The 20656-nt window shown below is 45.5% G+C and overlaps 1 protein-coding gene across 1 annotated transcript; it reads right to left on the bottom strand.

Moving 5' to 3' along the window:
* Window positions 1-8522: 8522 nt before the first annotated feature.
* Window positions 8523-18796, bottom strand: scdb (stearoyl-CoA desaturase b). The gene is made up of 6 exons (XM_083658085.1): window positions 18657-18796; window positions 18132-18438; window positions 16943-17073; window positions 16502-16707; window positions 12336-12568; window positions 8523-10197 (listed from the first exon to the last, which is right to left on the bottom strand). The coding sequence occupies exons 2-6, from the start codon at window positions 18385-18387 to the stop codon at window positions 9998-10000; spliced, it is 1026 nt and encodes a 341-aa protein (XP_083514211.1). The 5' UTR covers window positions 18388-18438; window positions 18657-18796; the 3' UTR covers window positions 8523-9997.
* Between the last annotated feature and the right edge of the window lie 1860 nt (window positions 18797-20656).

Raw genomic sequence — 20656 nt, 5'->3', positions numbered from 1 at the left:
AATTATTCTCAAGAGCTGACCAGGTTTGATTCTTTTAACTCCCCACAAAGTTCATCCCAGCACTCATAGGCTACTATATATCTTAACTGGGTTTTACAAACATACTTTTTTGACGTTTCGGGGCATAGTCCATTCTCCCATCCTCTTGACTTGCCCTGACCTTTGCTGCCCTATTGATGTATTTAATTGTATATAAAATGAAGCACTTTGTACTGTACATTGTTAATTTATTGCACAGCATTTCCTAGTTTTGCTTTATTCTTAGTTGCCTTTGTGGTTTGTTTTTTTATTAAAAAAAATGTAAGACTCTTCCAATCTGATATTCATAGTATTCCCATGATGTCACACGCATTTCCTATAACAATATGGCGCCTTACAATACACACAGCTTATTGGTCATTTGATTGTAATCACCTGTTAATTGATTGCAATCACCTGTTATTCTCCTACCAAGATGTGTAGTGATGTAACAGAATACTATCAATATCTTTCACTTTGAACAACGCTCCGCTTCTTCAGACCATACGCATCCATTGATGGTCCGCGGGTACACAGAACCTTATTTCTTCACAGTGTTCACATTGGGGATAGATTAGCCCCGTCTTTCGGCTAGCTATACTAGCCCTACTTTCTAGGGTAGCTAGCATAGCTAGCCGAAAGACTTTCTAGGGTAGCTAGCATAGCTAGCCGAAAGAGTTCCGACGACGGGGCTAGGTCGTGCTAGCCTAGCCGAAAGAGTTCCGACGACGGGGCTAGGTCGTGCTAGCTACCCTAGAAAGACTTTCTAGGGTAGCTAGCATAGCTAGCCGAAAGAGTTCCGACGACGGGGCTAGGGATAGATAGGATACCCTGGGGCAAAGCAACACACAGCATAACACAAACTTTTCACCATGCTCTTCCTTCCATCGCGCCTTTCTCAATTTCGCCTCTACAAATACCTCTGGTAATCCTCAAAGAGCCCCCCTAACTCCTCAGCGCTTGGACGTTTCTTTACTGTTTAATACTAGTTTAATTAACTTTGTCCAGACAGAGTGGGGCTGTGCGGGTGGAGGGCATGAGGCAAATTGCCCTTTAAAAAAAATCCTCCCGCCTCTAATTTTCTATGCTAATCTCCTTTTTCACGCCGCCCCTCCTCAGGAGCGCATGAGGGGGAAAGAAACGTTGGGAAAAGTCGGGGATGCCTGTGCTGTGCTGTGCTGGGCTTCCCTGCGGCTGTTTTATTGCCGGGCCCACCTATTTGGCTCCTTTCACTCCTCTAGGGCCTTCCTTTGCTCCATTTAACAATGAATGCCGAGCTAATCAGCCCTCTCGGAAATGCACCGCTGTCGAGGGAAGGTATAATCCCTTCTTCTTCGGCTCTCAATGGGCCGTCGCCTTCCAAAGGGGGTTGGGAAAAGGCTTTGCGCAGATTCACACTGTTCCCTCAAAAGAAGTTAGTTCAAGTATTGTGCCCCAAACAAGTGGGTTTTTATAAACAAATGCCTGCGAGGATACTCACCCCACCTGCGGGTAAAAAGTGCCAGGCGCAGCAGCCAGGCAGCCGGAGCCAAGGGCCCTTCAGTTGAGATGGCACATGAAAGAGGAGATTACAGGTCCCATTGAGAAGGGGGCGTTTCAATTCTGCACCTTTCTCTTTTTTACTCAATAAAGTGTCAAGGAAACACCTTGTTGACATCTTATTGACCAAATAATGATCATAATCAAAACTCCTCCCTTCTCTGGTGACCCCTAGTGGGCTGGATGGATTGCTCTGCCTGGCTGCCATGCAGCTACCATGCAGCAAAACCTTCTCACCAACAAAGGAACCACCAGCATGCCATACCCCTGCCCTGCTGCTCTGTGGAGGCTCTGCTGCAGTCTGCACTGTGACAGACTGCTGCTCTGTGGAGGCTCTGTCTGCAGTCTGCACTGTGACAGACTGCTGCTCTGTGGAGGCTCTGTCTGCAGTCTGCACTGTGACAGACTGCTGCTCTGTGGAGGCTCTGTCTGCAGTCTGCACTGTGACAGACTGCTGCTCTGTGGAGGCTCTGTCTGCAGTCTGCACTGTGACAGACTGCTGCTCTGTGGAGGCTCTGTCTGCAGTCTGCACTGTGACAGACTGCTGCTCTGTGGAGGCTCTGCAGTCTGCACTGTGACAGGGAGGAACTCGTGAGGAGCCTCCCTTGTACCGAAGAACCACAAAAGGTGGATTCACAATATAGGCTATCAGAGTAATTAGGACCTAAATATAAATAAATAAAGCCAATTTCAACATGGTGTGCAGATTGGAACAATGTATTATTTCAGATTTTGTCCTTTGTTAATAATCTGAGTGATAGATACCGACATTATGCTGGTACGCTCTGAATAGAAAATTTCCCAAATCGCCTACACCCTACCAAAGAATGTTAGAGGTAGAAGGTCTGTAAGCACAAGCTTACAAGCGACTGCTAAAAATGCATCTTTTCAGTTTAGTTAGTAGTTTTTATTTTTTGTGTGTGTGATTGTGTTCTTTTAATCCAATGCACTTTGGCTATTTATTTGCATATTCTTATCTTTCTTTCTTTTTTACCAATGTATTTTGCTCGCAATTTTACATAATTGTATCTGTTTATCTTCTATTGGTGTAAAGCACTGTAAGCTGCATGTTGTTTATGAAAGGTAATATTATTTATGATATATTCCCATATGTAAAATAAGGACATATACTATTAGGAAGACATCTGCCTTGGTGTGGCAGGACAGTACCTGCTGACAGCACTCGGTGGGTGGGTAGGAAAGCCTCACATTTAAAAGCCCAACTGTTTGACACACCTGTGACACTGTCCACTTGTTCAGTCACACCTGTGACACTGTCCACTTGTTCAGTCACACCTGTGACACTGTCCACTTGTCCAGTCACACCTGTGACACTGTCCACTTGTCCAGTCAGGGTCAATTCTGCATCTGCAGCAGAGATGAAAGTGCAGCGTTAAGAAGACTAATCCTCTGCTAGTGGGTGGGATATGAAGATAATACCATGCTTAACCTTCAGGTCCTGATCTGCATGCTCACTCTGCTCTGACAGGATGGAGGAGACTTACGCGGCCTGAGGGACAGAACATCAGAACATTAGAGAAGCACTGACCATAGAGTCCTTAACCTCCTCAACCCTGCTGTACTTCTCCTCAAAGATTGATCTGGAATTTAGTTTATTTTATTTTATTTTACACTGATTAAAATACATCCTACAAAATACATGCATCTTATAAACATTGAGGATAGCACAATAAAGACAAGGGACTTGTTGCCATTGTGGTCCTTGGTCTCTACAGACAATATAAATAAAAACGATATAAACATCATTTTTATATGGACAGAGCTTCATATGACCAACAACCAGACCGACTAGACAAAAGCCTTAAACACAGACAAAACATGCAGTCTCAGTCTCTCGCTCTCCATTTCATTCTTTGTCACAGTCTCCCCCCCTCTCTGCCAATCACATGCCTTCAAATTTATTTCACCTTTGTTTAACCAGGAAGTCCCATTGAGATACAAGATCTCTTTTACAAGGGAGACCTGGCCCAGACGACAGCAGCAATAAAATGTGCTACATCACACAAGAAGAAGAAGACAGAAACCAAAAGTGCACACATACGATATGCAATGCATCACCACACACAAACGCATGCAAACAAACACCCACGAAGAAGGGAGGAAGAGGAAGTGAAAGATGTACACATCGCATGTCCACAATCCCATAGCTTCCCCCTTGATGAGCACGCGTGAAGCGACGTCAAACACGGAGCGATGGTGCTCAGAGACCCTCAAGCAGCAGGGGCCCCACTCCCCCCCCCCCCCACCCAGAGGTCGACACGACCTCGAGCCGAGGGGACTGAACTTCCGGCCCTCCTCCGTCTTAGCCCTCTGGGGGTCTGGGTGGGGGTGCCGGGCCCTGCCAGCTCCAGTTTGTAATGAGGCATGAGCCCAAGGTGCCGGGAAGAGAGAGGTGACACCACCATGGTCACAGCTTGGACCGTCCATTTTATTACGTGACACCGGCAATACAATTATTGATTACGGTCCGATTTAGATTTTTGTGTTTAAGCTATTAATGTATACCACCATTGATGTTTAGCCTCTCACCTGCGTTTGTTTAAATGAATACCTTTGTGCCGCTACTCGTCATTTGGTTCCATAAATAGATTTAATTAAAAAAAGACGGGGCGAGATTCACTCGGTGTTGCAAATTGATGACGCAATCGATGAGAAATGGGGAAAAGTACTTTGATGCTCCAGAGACTTCTTGACTAATAGGATTTGCGGCTTAGAGGTTCTGGACACACAACACCTAGAGGGTCAAGAGGTCAGCATGAATGTGAGAGAACAGGCGAGTGGACGATCTATGGGTCACTCCCAAATTAGTTCACAAAAATCGACGGAAATCTGCCGTTACTGCGGCGTCATCGTGCACGATGATGACTTTGCTATCCACCGTTACACGACGTGCACTAATGCATTGCCAATTTAAATTCTAAAAACATCCAAACTATTTACAGAAAAATCTTCCGGTCATGGGGGGAGACGCGTGCCTTGCATTTGCAACAGTCTCTAGCTCTTCCGGAGATGCTTTGTTTGTGTGGAGAGAAGAAGAGAGCGGGGCTGTGTGTGGTATATCAGCAGGATGGAGATAGGAGCTGTTGGGGCTCAGCAGGGTGGTCAATCCCCTGGGCGGCCATGGATCTCTGCAGAGAGGAGCATCAGAGGGATCAGCTCAGCTCAGCTCAGCTCAGCTCAGCTCAGCTCAGCTCAGCTCAGCAGAGGAAACACCAGAGCATGGGAACCCAGCGGGGGGCCGCAACTAGTCTCCGGGGTGGAAATCTGCTGATAAAGCCCAACCCAGTGGCGAGGGAGAGAAGAGGGCATGACGCGTAAACAAAGTTTCACCAAAATATCACAAAGTACTTTTGGACCTTTGGACCCAAATGATGATGCAAATGTGGATGGCTATAAAGAGCATGGTGCAGGTTGGAGGCCACGTGTGTGTGTGTGTGTGTGTGTGTGTGTGTGTGTGTGTGTGTGTGTGTGTGTGTGTGTGTGTGTGTGTGTGTGTGTGTGTGTGTGTGTGTGTGTGTGTGTGTGTGTGTGTGTTTGGGGGGGGGGGGGGTCAAATCACACATATAGCTGCATCTAGACTGGTTTTTGTAAAGCACTGCTGTCGGCCCCAGCAGAACATCCTGCTGTCGGCCCCAGCAGAACATCCTGCTGTCGGCCCCAGCAGAACGTCCTGCTGTCGGCCCCAGCAGAACGTCCTGCTGTCGGCCCCAGCAGAACGTCCTGCTGTCGGCCCCAGCAGAACGTCCTGCTGTCGGCCCCAGCAGAACGTCCTGCTGTCGGCCCCAGCAGAACATCCAGGAACAAGTGATATCCCAAGAGGAGATCGCCCATTTAGAAAGCCACCCTTTTCTCCATATTTCTCCCCTGGGGGCCCATAAAAATCTGTTTTTTGTTTGTTTGTTTGTTCCTACTAATCATGAATAAATAATAAATGCTAATTCATAAAAAAGATTAACCTGCACCACACTCTTTAACTAAAAAGTGTTGATATAGTAGAAACACACATTGACACTGTTCAAATAGTTTGAGGCAAGACAATGATCAAAGTGATTGATAAGAGGGGCACCTTTCCAGCCTGACGGTGACGAAGCCGGGCGAGGCTCCATCAGTTGATCAGTCCACCGAGCAAAGGTACAGTGTGCCCTGCTGCTATCTGTGAAGAGTGATCATCCAGGGGTCAATAAAGACACACTGATGCTATGATGAAATGCATAGGCTGAGGACCATGGTTAAATATTGGCCCAGGATTTCAACAGTTTGGTCAACCCTCCACTGGCATACGTTCCCCTCAGAGAGAGAGAGAGAGAGAGAGAGAGAGAGAGAGAGAGAGAGAGAGAGAGAGAGAGAGAGAGAGGGGGGGGGGGGGGAGGCAGCGAAATGTGTTAATGTATTGTATTATAATCAGTGTTGGGCAGTAACCTAGTGTAATTGTATTACTTTCCCCAGTGACTAGTAATGTAAGGGATTACAATTTCCTAAAAGTAATTATATTACAGTTACTAATCCAAGTAACTTCAAGTTACTGCATTACTTTCTCCAGCGCACTGGACTAAAACACTAAAACGAAGTCTGGCAGATAGCTGACTCCCCCTGTAAGCGTAATTATTGTTCCAATGAAGTGGAGTCAGTTCTAAAATGAGCTGGCTAAACAGGTTGTACGTCACATACGGAAGGGGGGGTAGCTAAAGCAAAGTACTGACTAACGTAACTAATTACTTTTGATACCAAGTAATAAGTAAAGTAATTGTATTACTTTTTAAATGAGTAATCAGTCATGTGTAACTAATTACACTTCCTGAGTTACTTGCCCAACACTGATAACAGGTGATACTGGTCTGCATGGATGTTAATGGTTCCACTACTTTACAGCATGTTGTATAGATCAGTTTCCAAAACAGCTTTGATTATCATCCATAATAGTATGTTGTGTATGTAACCTATGTTGTGTGTACTGTAGATATATGATGTAGTATAATGACTGTGACGATGCTATGTCAGCCCTTTGAGACATGCTTGTGATAAGGGGATATAAACATAACCGAACTGATGAAGGGAAGATTGTGGCTGAGCCCTCCCATCCTGGAAACAAAACTTTTCTGAAACACTCCCCCCCTGTGGTCAGGAGTCAGGTCCAAAACACGCCACAAGAACAGCTTCTTCCTGTCTGCAGCCTGGCTCTGGTCTCAACAAGGCCCAGGACATGGACTCTTATCACACACACACACACACACACACACACACACACACACACACACGCACACATGCACAGACTCGAGAAACTAAACCAGAAACCTCAGCAAACAACCTTCCACAGAAATATGTGCAAAAATAGCAGTGCTTCTATCTGTAGGCATATTTGCAGTGACATACCTGTAGGTTATTGCTTCGCTGACCTACCCCAACCCCCCCCCCCCCCCACACACACACACACACACTGCACCTCCTCCACCACCGAGAGCATAGAGGCTATGCCATTCAAAACTTATGGAAATGTTTATGTGCGCATGACAAACGTGGGTGTGGTCGAGCAAGATCCAGAACGCCCATATGATCAATTGACACAGCGTTTTCCTGAATAACAACCAGGCTAACCTATAGCCTACATATTTTAACAGTATGTCACACAAGTGCCTGTGTGCACTTTGACACTAGTGGCTGGTTTAAAAAGAGTGGTGGTGTGACAGACCACAGTGAAGTGTCTGGGCTAAACCTGGCAGGGACCACACAGACGTGTTAGATGCCTTGGAGAGGATGGTCTGACCGCCCAGCAGCCAATGGAGAGAGGGCTGATGTCACTGCCTGGGCCTATGCAGCTCCCCCAGCCAGACAGACCCACCCGAGTGGGACCATGCATCTGGACTACTCTGTCCTGTAGCGCAACACCTTGCCAAAGACTATCTGACAAACATTCAAATCTTTTTTTTTTACCCCATTTATAACAAGGATTATATCACTTCTAACTTGCCTTAAAGATACTCTCCAGCAGATGGCGCAAGTGCACAGATTCTTAAAAAAACATTGCTCGTTAGGCTGAGAGTACTGATGATTTGATATGATCAATAAGAGAATGCTGCTTTATTGATCCCAGTAAGGACATTTTAATTTTTTGCCGGTCAGTGGTCAGGGTCTACAGAGCAGCGCCTCTGGAGCTGGTAGGGTTTCAGTGATTTGCTCAAGGGCACTTCAGCAGGACAGAGGCTTGCATGCTAATAGCGATTGATGGGGATAAATTCATCCAGGTGAAGAATGGAGAACCTACTGTAACCACTAGGCCAGCATTCTGCACCATGATGGAAACAGACTTAAATGCATGACCATGATGTCATTATCCTACTTAAAGAATTATAAAACAGAATTTCCTGACCACCCAATCCTGGAGAGCAAATGGTTAAAATAACACCTGGAAGTATTTTAAATGTGCATGGTGTGGTAGCCTATCACAAGTTGTCTTACAACATTGTGCTTTGTGTGCCATAAGCGAGCTGAGCATGACCAGCAGAGGATGATCGCCATCAGCGTGGCACGTAGACACACAACAGTATCATTAACAAGTACAAGACGTCCCAAAACAGGTTTTGTTGAAAGGCCGGGGAGACATTGGAGATGCTATCCATAATCCACTCCATGTGTCAAAAATTACACGCACGATAAAACAATAGGACCATACTTCCAAAAAGTCAGAACGTTTTTGATTGTTCTTAAGGTGTCGTTTTGGGATGCTTTTGGAACACAGTTTATTTGTCCTCTGTAGACGACTCGTCACACAGGTCTTTTTTTAAATATATATCTATAAAATAACTATTCATTAATAAAAACCTATGTCACTGTCACCAAGCCATTGATGAACACAGAATGTTACAGAAACAGTACAACAGACCTATTCAATTCAGTTTAGGAGTATTACAGAATACCAACAAGAACAACAGCAAAGCTTTTGCACAAGTAGAAAATTTGGTTTATTTACGGTACATACAGTGGGCAAAAAACATTCCTTGAAAAAAATGTGCCAGTTTTTTAAGGCATTCCAACTTCAAGAAGTTAACACTGTAAAAAATAATTGCACTGAAAAAGAGCAAGTGTGACAAATATTACAACAATTAATGAGAGAATATCATTAACGAGATAACAAGTTTGGATCTTGTTTTAGAACAAAATATATGTTTACTTATGCAAAAATCTATCCACCATCATTACCCTTTTTTTAAATGGTCCCTTTCTTTCATTATAAATGTTGTATGATAAGGGATTTATTTTTTCTAATTTCTTCTTACAAATAGTAGCGACAGTCACAACACAACCGTGATTGGACAGCAATTTCAAGCCCTAATTAATTTCAAGAAGTTGCACATGTCTGCTTTGAGACAGGTGGTGCCTTCATGTGCAACTGGAAAGTACATGACCCTCATAAGGAGGACAGGTGGTGCCTTCATGTGCAACTGGAAAGTACATGACCCTCATAAGGCATTTGGGCTACGAGTCCTGACCAATGTTTCAATATGACGACAGGGCAGGGGGCGACCAGCCACAGCTTCAGGTGTTAAACTGAACTTGCACGCGCCTTCACTCCACCAGGAGGTATACATTGTGTTATACACAAACCCTAAGATCCAGAGAACTTCGTCCTCCAAGAAGACTCTTCAAGAGCACCTTGGATATGGGACGACTAATTATTATCACAAAGTATAACGCAGCTGACAAACTGCAGTTCCACAGTACGTTGACTTTCTGGGCGTTGGCCTTAAAACACAATCAGCTTATGATTTAGTAAGACTACTAAAACAAAATAACAAAAACTTGAACCGAAAACAATCAAACTGAACAAAATATCAAGATTCATCTCCACCCCTATGGAATGAAGCAAAGCACGACTTTATCCCCACAAGTTAGAGCAAACGGCCCCAATTGAACAGACATGTGATTAAATCTTGCCTGTAAATAAATCTCACCTTTCAAAAAAAGGTTTTCACAGAAGATTCCAAAGTGCCACAGAGTATTAATAAATAGCACATGAATAAATAAGAGGTTAATATTCTCTCATCACTGCTCACAGACTTGTTTGGTTGACATATTGTCGGCCATTAGGCCATTGACATCCCAACCTGCCTCTCTCATTCTCCTACTGCCTGTCTGATATTATAGTGAAAACGCTGTGCTTGCATCACTGGCTAATAATTTGAGAAGATATTTCAAAAACATAAACAAAAATAATAACAATTCATGGAAAGGTCTAGGACCGTTTAAAGCCGATATTAGTCTCAGGAACAGGTTTAACTCATGAACAGAAAGCAGAGATCAGAGCCATGGCAACCACCACTCCACCACTACGGCCCCACCCAAACGCTGCTCTAACTGTTGCTAAGCTCTTTCTTGGTCTGACAAGCTGGGATCTACTACGGAGTTATGCCACGTGGCGCGCAACTCAGCCACTCTTGAAGTGGCCGTCACCTGTGCGCTGCACCCGAGCGGTGATCATTTCCTTGGATGCGCTCTTGCGGTCCTTGGCCAAACCCAGGAAGCACATGAGGTCTATGAAGCAAGTGGTGAGGTTGAGCTTGTAGCCGAACTCACTGGTGGAGTAGTCAAAGGGGAACGTGTGGTGGTAGTTGTGGAAGCCCTCTCCTGGAAATCAAGAAGAAAAGACAGGTATAGAAGACTCAACATTGACTCAACATTCTAAGTTGCCCCTATCTCACTTCCTGTTGCAGTGTTTGCTAATACAATAGCCGACAGGAAATAAGCTAGGTTTCCAATTAAGCAATAAGCCCCAAGAGGCCGTGCTTTAGTGATTTTACAATGTTCACTGCACGCCACAATTCTGTGAAAACAAACAGTCGTATTTATTGTGACTAGGCATCGATTCCTAGGATTCCTTATGCTCCTATGACGTCACAGATGATGTCACAACTTCACATCACTGATGACATCCCAATTGCTCTCATGACATCACTGATGATGTCACAATGCACAATTGCTCAAGTGACATCACTGATGACAACACTTATGACATCAGTGATTTATGACATCACTGATTACATCATCAGTGTGACAAATTTAAACGGAGAGAACAGAGAACAAACATTGCCCACATATGCTAAATATTGACAATATCACAGACTTAATGTGATGTAGGAGGAGAATATGCACCAATTAGCAAGTAGGTTCATAAGCATCAATTCAAAAATAACAGTTGTGGGTAGCTGCAACTTACGATTATTTTCATTGTCGATTAATCTGTTGATTATTTTCTCTACTAATCGATTAGTCGTTTGGTCTATAATATGTTAGAAAATGGTGAAAAATGTCTATCACTTTTTCCCCAAAGCCCAAGATTACATCCTCAAATGTCTTCTTTTGTCCTGACCAACCGTCCATAACCCAAAGATAATTAGTTTACCGTCATAGAAGACTAAAGAAACCAGAAAATATTCACATTTAAGAAGCTGGAACAATAGAATTTAGTCCCCCCCCCCCCCCCTAAAAATTAGTCCAAATTATTAATCGATGATAAAACAAATATTTTGCCATTAATTTTCTGCCAATCGACTAATATACCAATATCTGTTGAGGATACAACAAGCTATGGTAATTAAATGTATTATTTGGAACTGCTTCACACTCATTTTGCATGTTGGATATCCTGACAGCATGTGACTGATCATTTTGTCCTGAGGCCGTGTTCGGACAGCAGGCAATTCCAGTTTGTTTTCCAAATCTGTAAGTGTCCACACTAATTTACAAACCACCAGAACTGTCCTGTAGTGTCACTGTCTTGCAGGTGAGAGCGAGGGAGGAACGTGTTTTTACTTTTGGTTTTAACCCCAACCATAACCCTAACCAAGTCGCTTTAGCTGCCTAAACAAGTTGCTTAAACCTAACAAAGTTGTTTTACTTGCCTAAACCTAATAAAAGTTGTTTTATTTGCGTTAACGTTGGAAAGGCAGTGATGTTTTCAAATTAACCAGTCTTTTGTTTCAAATTTATGCTGCGATTATAGACGTAAAATGCCATTTTTAGAACCATATTTTGCAGTTTTGTTTCAAATTGATGTTGATACATAATATCATGTCAAATGCCAATGTATCATTCTGGCGATTGGGTTGATCAGCTGTTGGAGAGAGGGAGTTTTGGACAAAGGAGAGCGTTTAGGTGGAAAAAGCCCGGGGAAATTATTTTACACCGAGATCAAAGTTAAACCATCTGGAGTTGAAGAAAGATCTGATGTTTTTATCAGTTAGTCTTTAGAAATAAATCAGCAGACTGATGACTATTTTGCATAATACTTATTATGCACCCGTGTGCAGCTGGTTCAATAAAGCACTGGCCTATCTGCAAATGAAACTGTATACTGTATATGCAAACCAAAAGAGATGCAACTAGAACCATCATCTCAGTGGCCAGCTTTACAACATACTGCTACAAAGCTGAGCACCTCTCCGTACTAAAACAGGGGGATATCCTGAACAAAATCAACATTAGCTGTCTGGATTAGCAAGCTTCCGCCCACCGTGAATGCCAGACTGCATGCATCAACTTTAACAGAGCCCCCGGTGTGGCAAACTGGGCATGACAAGCATTCAGCCAGTCATGGAAATGTCATTCAAATGTGCCAAAAGCACAAAAAGACACCAAATGACATGCTACAGTAATCCTAACATGAGCAGATTAGGTCCAATTAATAAAACAGATTGTTATTATTGCAAAAAATAACTTCAATAAAAAGGATTCCCATAGGCAGTAGAAGCCTCCCTTTTTCTTACCACAGGCGCTGAATGCAACGAATGGGTTTTCCCTGGGGTTGATGGTCTGGTCATAAGGCCTGTTTCCCCACATGTGTGCAGCGCTGTTGACCAGCCAGGTGGCGTTCAGCACCACCGTGTATCTCAGGAGTCCAGGGAGGAAGTAGCCCACGGCCAGGGACTCCCCCCACAGGTACCAGGGCACCAACATGGGCATCAGGAAGCAGAGGAGCAGCACGGACAGCTTGTAGTGCCTGAGGTGAGAGATGACTATTAGAATTGAGCAAACTACGGTCAGGTGAGAACGTCTGGAACTGTCAGGGGCTGCATTTGCACACAGTGTTAACCACATATGTGATATGAATATTTTTTTTTAAGATTTCGGATTTGTCCAAAAATTAATACGTTGTATCTGTGACACAAAATAAAATATGTGCCTGTATAAATCCCATATAAGCAAGACAGTGAACACCAGTCACTCCATAGAGACACTGCATGAAATAGGCCACACCCGTTCACTTCCACACACCAGCGTCATACCTTGAATTAAACATAGCTAAAAGCTGTTGTGTGGTGGTGGGCTGCACAGACAAATGTAAAAAAGTTTTTTTGTACTCCCGAGCAAAACAAGGAAGCCATTGAGAATTGGTGAGAAGAAAAATGTGGATGTTGCCGTCAAGGAAGTTGGAGTGTTCATCTTCCGTATATATGATCTTTGTGTACAACACCCGACCATGCACGCGACATAGGAGAACGCCAGGATTGGGGGGGGGGGGGGGGAGTTTGTATCAAATGTGTTTCATTTCCAGAACAGGCACTCATTGAATGGACAAAAACAAATCCAAAAGGCCACAAATGTAATCCCAGTGAGCAATTGGAAACATGTTAATACATTATATCTCCATTTGCACTTTAACACATTGTCAGGACCTTCTGATCAGCTGGCTCTGGTGGATGGTAATGATCTGTCCCTGAGAGCAGCGATACAAATCTGGGCCCGCTTCCAGAGTCGACCAAATGGGCCAGTCGCTGCCCGCTGCGAGGGCATGGTGTGACTCGGTCCCTGGCACAAACCCTATCGGTGGATCTGCCCTAAAGTGTTCGCACGCCATTGACCCAGACTACAACTTCCTGTACAGCTTGGGCCAGAGAGGAACTGACTTTCAACCACAAGACATATGCACACACACAGACAGAGCCAACAATAAGTCATAACACCCACAAAGTGTTAATTCCCTGGTGCATTTTCTCTAGCCTGCAGTCAATGTATCCATGTCTTTTGCAGTAGACAGCCGAGGACGACACGGCAGACACAGACAGTCACGACTCCGACCACAGCAGCACTGCCACTGCCTAGTGCCTCCCTACGAGGGAAAGCACCAGGCTGCGGTTGCATCACAAAATCAGTCACATGAAGTCTTATCGGTTCATCTACATTCTTTCTAGCGCAAGAATGCTGGAATTTATTGATCAGATTTCCAAGCTGTTGTGCAGCCTAATTCAATAACACATCTGTCATGGGAGGAGCCCTGATACCAATATCCTGCTATTCCCCTAAAGCATCCGATACCAAATGCCCTGATATGTCCCTTAAGCATCTGGGTAAGCTCATCTGAGGCTGCATACTGTAGTAGTGCTCGACTGAAAATGGGTTTTTCCCATGGCAAATGCAGATATTTAGAGAGCGGGGTGGCCCATATATGATGCCGATATGTTATTGTTGTTGTTTAATTATTAAAAAATACAATTTAATAATAAATAGTAATAGATTTTTCAGAAAATTGCTAATTTTAAATGAACGTTTATTTAAAACTAATATTATTGTCTGCATTGTCTCCGTTTGCTCAAGTAGATCTGCACTCCCGTCTGCAGTGCACTTATTTAAGTTAACAAAATAGAGGTTAGAGGTGACAAATAGCCCATTAGCAAATGTAACCAACTGTAACCAATGTTGGGTAGAACTATCAAATCAATCACTTATGATAGATAGCACATCGTTGACTTGAGATGAGGAGGAGAGCTTCATCAATCCTCTCTTCATCCTCTGCCTCAGCTGACAGCAGGTGCTGCTGGCTTTGCCCACTTGAGAATAGTTCCGCTAGCTGGCTATTAATGTTACTCTACTGTTGGCAAACTTTCCACTGGCATGATCATGTATATGAGCGCCATTTATGAAGAAAATGTTTACGTTATGATGCAACATACAGCAGATCAGAGACTCTCCAACAATAAAAGGCTTTCACAGTTACACCCACTTAGTGTCCCCACAACCACCCCAAATGTCATCTGATAAGTGTTTTATGAGCCGGGCTCGTCGGCAGGAGGGGTGGTCTGGGGACATCTGCCTGTTTCAAAGTTCAAAGTATCTTCAACATCACTCCACTGACGAGACTGCCTGCACATGTGTCTGCAGACTGCCTGCACATGTGACCGCCTGTACATGTGACTGGAGACTGCCTGTACATGTGACTGGAGACTGCCTGCACATGTGACTGCCTGCCCTGTACATGTGACTGGAGACTGCCTGTACATGTGTCTGGAGACTGCCTGCACATGTGTCTGGAGACTGCCTGCACATGTGACTGCCTGTACATGTGACTGGAGACTGCCTGCACATGTGACTGCCTGTACATGTGACTGGAGACTGCCTGCACATGTGACTGCCTGTACATGTGTCTGCAGACTGCCTGCACATGTGACTGGAGACTGCCTGCACATGTGACTGCCTGTACATGTGACTGGAGACTGCCTGCACATGTGACTGCCTGTACATGTGTCTGGAGACTGCCTGCACATGTGTCTGCAGACTGCCTGCACATGTGACTGCCTGTACATGTGACTGGAGACTGCCTGTACATGTGTCTGCAGACTGCCTGTACATGTGACTGCCTGTACATGTGTCTGCAGACTGCCTGCACATGTGTCTGCAGACTGCCTGCACATGTGACTGCCTGTACATGTGTCTGGAGACTGCCTGCACATGTGTCTGCAGACTGCCTGCACATGTGACTGGAGACTGCCTGCACATGTGTCTGCAGACTGCCTGCACATGTGACTGCCTGTACATGTGACTGGAGACTGCCTGTACATGTGTCTGCAGACTGCCTGCACATGTGACTGCCTGTACATGTGTCTGCAGACTGCCTGCACATGTGACTGCCTGCACATGTGTCTGCAGACTGCCTGCACATGTGACTGCCTGTACATGTGTCTGGAGACTGCCTGTACATGTGTCTGGAGACTGCCTGCACATGTGACTGCCTGTACATGTGTCTGCAGACTGCCTGTACATGTGTCTGGAGACTGCCTGCACATGTGTCTGGAGACTGCCTGCACATGTGTCTGCAGACTGCCTGCACATGTGTGTGGAGACTGCCTGCACATGTGTCTGGAGACTGCCTGCACATGTGTCTGGAGACTGCCTGTACATGTGTCTGCAGACTGCCTGCACATGTGTCAGGAGACTGCCTGCACATGTGTCTGGAGACTGCCTGTACATGTGTAATTAGACATTCTCTGTTTATCAGCCTTGCGAGGGCAGGTATTATCTCAAAATGCCACTCCTGCATAGGAACCTTAAAAGTTCACAGCGAGTTCATTATGTCAGGCCAACGGAAGCTCAGTTTGTTCAGTCCAAATGTGAGCACCTTTTACAGAGACACATTCAGAACCACGAACGGCAACAAAACAGTGAAGAGGACGTAAAGGTGACGTAAAAAAAAAAAAAAACTTCTGTGAAGAAAACACACAGCAGAGAAACGAGTGAGCTGTATGAGGCCAGGGTCAGGAAACAGGCAAGGAGGATCCGATCACCACCGATCGCTCTCATCCTGGAAATGCATCTTTTCCAAAAAACAAAACTACCCTCAGGAAGGCAGTTCTGTGCCAGCAAAACTAGAACTAGAACAGTCTCTGGAACGCGACCACTGTGTCTGCCTTCAGGTCCGTCTCTGGTTTTCTTACCGTCTCTGGAACATGACCACTGTGTCTGCCTTCAGGTCCGTCTCTGGTTTTCTTACCGTCTCTGGAACATGACCACTGTGTCTGCCTTCAGGTCCGTCTCTGGTTTTCTTACCGTCTCTGGAACATGACCACTGTGTCTGCCTTCAGGTCCGTCTCTGGTTTTCTTACCGTCTCTGGAACATGACCACTGTGTCTGCCTTCAGGTCCGTCTCTGGTTTTCTTACCGTCTCTGGAACATGACCACTGCGTCGGCCTTCAGGTCCGTCAGCTCCAGTTTGCGGCCCTTCTCCAGGACGTCGGGATGCTTGCGAACCAGCAGCCAACCGACGTGGGAGAAGAAGAAACCACGCACGGCGTTGTGAGGGTCCGCATCCGTCTCAGAGTACTTGTGGTGTACACGGTGGTCTCTGGCCCACTCGAAGATGTCGTTCTGCAGAGAGAGAGTATGAAAGAGAGAGAGAGAGAGAGAGAGTATGAAAGAGAGAGAGAGAGAGTGAGTATGAAAGAGAGAGAGAGAGTATGAAAGAGAGAGAGAGAGAGAGAGAGAAAGTGAGAGAGAGGTGTGGTTACATGTGGCGACCACCGACACGATGCCTGCCAGACATGCAACACAAGACATGACTTAATTTCACACCGACGGCTCCATCGGATTAGTTTGTGTTTACCTGAAAGGCCATGGAGTTGGCGAGAGCGAGGAAGACTCGCAGGGGTAAGGAGGCCTTGTAGGACCTGTGGCTCCATAGTCTGTGCGCACCCGCAGTGATACCCAGAGCACTGACGACGAAGCAGACTGCAGCTAGGAGAGAGAGAGAGATACAGAAAACCTTCAGGGAAAACTGTTGCCACCACACTGTGACACACTTCACAGCCATGACAGTAAGAATCACACGGACGTCATGTTCTCCCAAGCCTCTCTCTCTCTCTCCCTGGAGCAGCAGGAGTTGTTTAGGTGGAGATGGGACAGTGGGTGCGACGTGCGTGCGGGGTCTGCTCTGCTCACATTTGTTGTTGTAAAACTGCTGAATGTGTTTCTATGTGAAGCCAGACAAGGCTACCAAGGATTTGAGAACCGGGGGCCTGCGACTAGCAGCAAAGAACATTCTGTTGGCGGTGCCATGCAGCTCACAATGGGACGCCTATTGCAATGGGCCGATTGTGCTTTGTCTTCCTCCCAGTGAAATAATATGCAGCTCAGCATTGCAAAGAGAGGGGAAAATTATGCAAGTGACAGAGTGGAAACAGAGTTGAGGCTGTTCACTAATTCAAGTCATGCCTCGACTAACCCAGTCTACCTATAGAGGGGCACGACACCATTTTAATTATTCTGTTGCCAGTTTGGACACCACCACCACAAACATGCAGATGGTTCTAATTTGGGATAAAACGGGGGGATTTGAATGGCAACAACAACACATTCCAAACAGCCCAAACAGTTTGCAGCACTAGTGCAGCAGCCTGTCGTCGTCACAGGTCTGAGCTCTGGAGAAGGTGTGTGCTAAAATAGATGCCTATAGGCAAACGGTGAACAGAGGTAGTTATGACTCATATAGGCCCATTCAACACAACACGAGTCTGAGCTATAACACCGGGCTGTACCACCCACTTTGCAATGAACACACTGGGTCAGCACATTCTGTACTGACTGTAGCCGAGCTCCAGCACAGGCAGTGAGAGAGAGAGAGAGAGAGAGAGAGAGAGAGAGAGAGAGAGAGAGAGAGAGAGAGAGAGAGAGAGAGAGAGAGAGAGAGAGAGAGAGAGAGAGAGAGAGAGAGAGAGAGAGAGAGGGGGGGGGGGGGGTAAACTCAACAAAATGAAGACTAGCTAACTGTGTGTGCTGGTGGAGGTACTACTTACTCCAGGCAAGGGTTAACGCCGACGCGGAAGGAAGCAGTACGAATCCATAGAGTGAGGCGACATGTAAAAGCGACATCAGGATGATGTTTCTCCACACCAGCCTCCTCGGCGGCTTCGGACCCGCTTTCTCCCGATAAGTGTCGTCAAACACATCGTCCCCCGTCGAGGAGGAGGCTTCTTCTGCCACCATGGCATCTCCGTTCTGCTGCTTGTTGCTGCTGGAGTGATGCTTCCTGCTGCTCTCCGTCTCTGTCATTTTTGGTGCTGCGCGAGGAGGGGGGGGGGGGTTCTGTTCTGTAGCTAATACCTAGGCAGGCAGAGAGATGGGGAGAGAAGAGAGATGGTGCTCAGTTACCACGATATACAGCAGCACGTTAGAAAGCTGTACTACAGGCTTAGCGGGATGCAGAGAGGGGCGGGTGCAAGCAGCGGCAGATGTTCCAAATGTAACAGTGAAGTCACAGAAATATGGCTGCGCTCGCGCTCTCTCTCTCTCGCGCTGTGCCAGCCTACCTACGTACTCACCGTGCAGGCTAGTATGAGATGTGCTCGTGCTGCTCTCCGACCACTTTCCCTAATGAGGAAGTTGCTGTAGCGGCTCTATGCTGCTCCGGACACCGTGCGATAACAACGAGATGCGAATAGCAAACAACGCTGCTGCCTGCTGATGTTGATGCCGGTTAAAAAAGCCTCCGACGTCGTTTTATAGCAATTGGTCGAGGGGAAATTGATGCCACTAACCCTGCGTGTCTCATTGGCTGCCCGCTTATCTGATGTTCACGTGTACCACCCTGCGTGATGATGAGTCGCGTTCACTTTTTTTTCTTTTTGCCCCCCCCTGTGTTGATCATGACTTTTTGTTTTTATTATATAAAGAATTACACAATTAGCTTCAGCGGGTATCTTTTACATAATCGTTTATGTCAAGGGCGCTGGCTCATTTTTCTTTTCTTTTTTTCTTTGCATGACTCAGTCAGAGTCATTGCTCAGCTGCCTGCAATGGACGCACATACAGGAAGACAACTCTCATGTAGCCTACTACCACCACCAGGCTGAGGAGGATGGGTGGTATAGATAGGCCAGTCAGTGGTTCCCCCCAAACCAGGGGTCTTTGGGGGTCCCAAATTAATTTCACTGCTGCACAGCGCGCAAACCCCATTCTAAGTTTATTAATATTGAACATGTCCAATTTCACCCATTTATCTTACATCCCGTAAATCAGGGGTTTTAAAAGTCTGAGACTGTGGGGTTCCCCCCCAAGACAAAGCTTGGGAAAAGGTGTCCCCACCCTCCCTCTTTGTTTCTGGTTCTGGTAAAGTGGGGAAAACAGTCAAATTTCCCCAAAACTGCTGCATCTCATGTGATCTCTTTTTGATAACTAATTTAATGTCATATTTTTTCACTTCCATTCACTGGGCCTCCCTTGAAACTGCTTGGAGCCCCCCTGGGGAGGCCCGCCTCCCACTTTGAAAAACCCCTGCCTTAAATGATGTCTCGGCCAGGCAGTGTTGCCAGGTGGGAAATGTTGAATTATCATACCTGAGAGTCCAAATGAACATTCTTGTTCTTCTTGCTTTCTGGCCATGCTTCCACACCACTTATAGCATCAGCCAGGAAGGATTTATGACATCACTGATGACATCACAATTGCTCGAATGACATCACAATTGCTTGAGCGACATCAATGATGAAATCACGATTGCTCAGGTGACATCACTGATGACATCACAATTCACTGATTTATGACATCACTGATGATGTCACAAATCGTTACATCAACAGACAGCCCACTAACACCGCCCGCCCACTGATGATGATCATGATGAAAATCACAACACAACGTTCAACTTTCCATTTTAAATTCGGTGCTTTTTACTTTTAAAGTAGCCTACATTTTATACCACTAAGATAAATGAACAGCAAAATAATAATACTTCTACTTGAGTTTACTTGAGTAGGAAATTCCAGCACTCTACCGGTAGGAACTAAAATGAGATTTGTCCTAGGGGACATGAATGCATGATTGGCTGACGTTGTGAGAAGTCATGTACTGTATAAACAGACAATATGATCCATATTAGTATATTGTTGCAACTAAGTGTCACAAAATGATCAAATTATCGTACATTATGGGAATTTGGGGATTATTGATCGTACATCGTACAGAGGGCAAAATTATCGTACAAATACGATAATTATCGTGGCCCTGGCAACGCTGAGGCCAGGGTGTGAAGTTGTGAAGGAGAAAAATGCTGAGGCCAGGGTGTGAAGTTGTGAAGGAGAAAAGGAGCAAAACTGAATTAAAATGAACAAAAAAAAACGTGATTATTATCACAAAGGCTGCTAAGCAGTAGCCTATACAGAAGCTTTCAGTAATTATTGTTTATTATGACCTAATGTATATTACCAGCTAACCGTCCCCAAGGTCTGCACTGATCTTGGCAAACATGCATTCTGCAGCTCCAGGCAGAAAAGGCTGTGCATAGACTGTTAGTATTTGTCTGGTAGAGGCAACATGTCTCACT

This window comes from Poromitra crassiceps (genome assembly GCF_964638095.1).
Source record: "Poromitra crassiceps genome assembly, chromosome: 22".
Classification (NCBI taxonomy): domain Eukaryota; kingdom Metazoa; phylum Chordata; class Actinopteri; order Beryciformes; family Melamphaidae; genus Poromitra; species Poromitra crassiceps.
This window is presented reverse-complemented; position numbering and strand designations above follow the sequence as displayed.

Coding starts and splice junctions, on each gene's coding strand:
- scdb (XM_083658085.1), bottom strand. CDS start 18,387: ATGACAGAGACGGAGAGCAGCAGGAAGCATCACTCCAGCAGCAACAAG. Junction 17,074..18,131: donor GGCGTTAACCCTTGCCTGGA/GTAAGTAGTACC, acceptor TCTCTCTCCTAG/CTGCAGTCTGCTTCGTCGTC. Junction 10,198..12,335: donor CGTTGCATTCAGCGCCTGTG/GTAAGAAAAAGG, acceptor CTTGATTTCCAG/GAGAGGGCTTCCACAACTAC.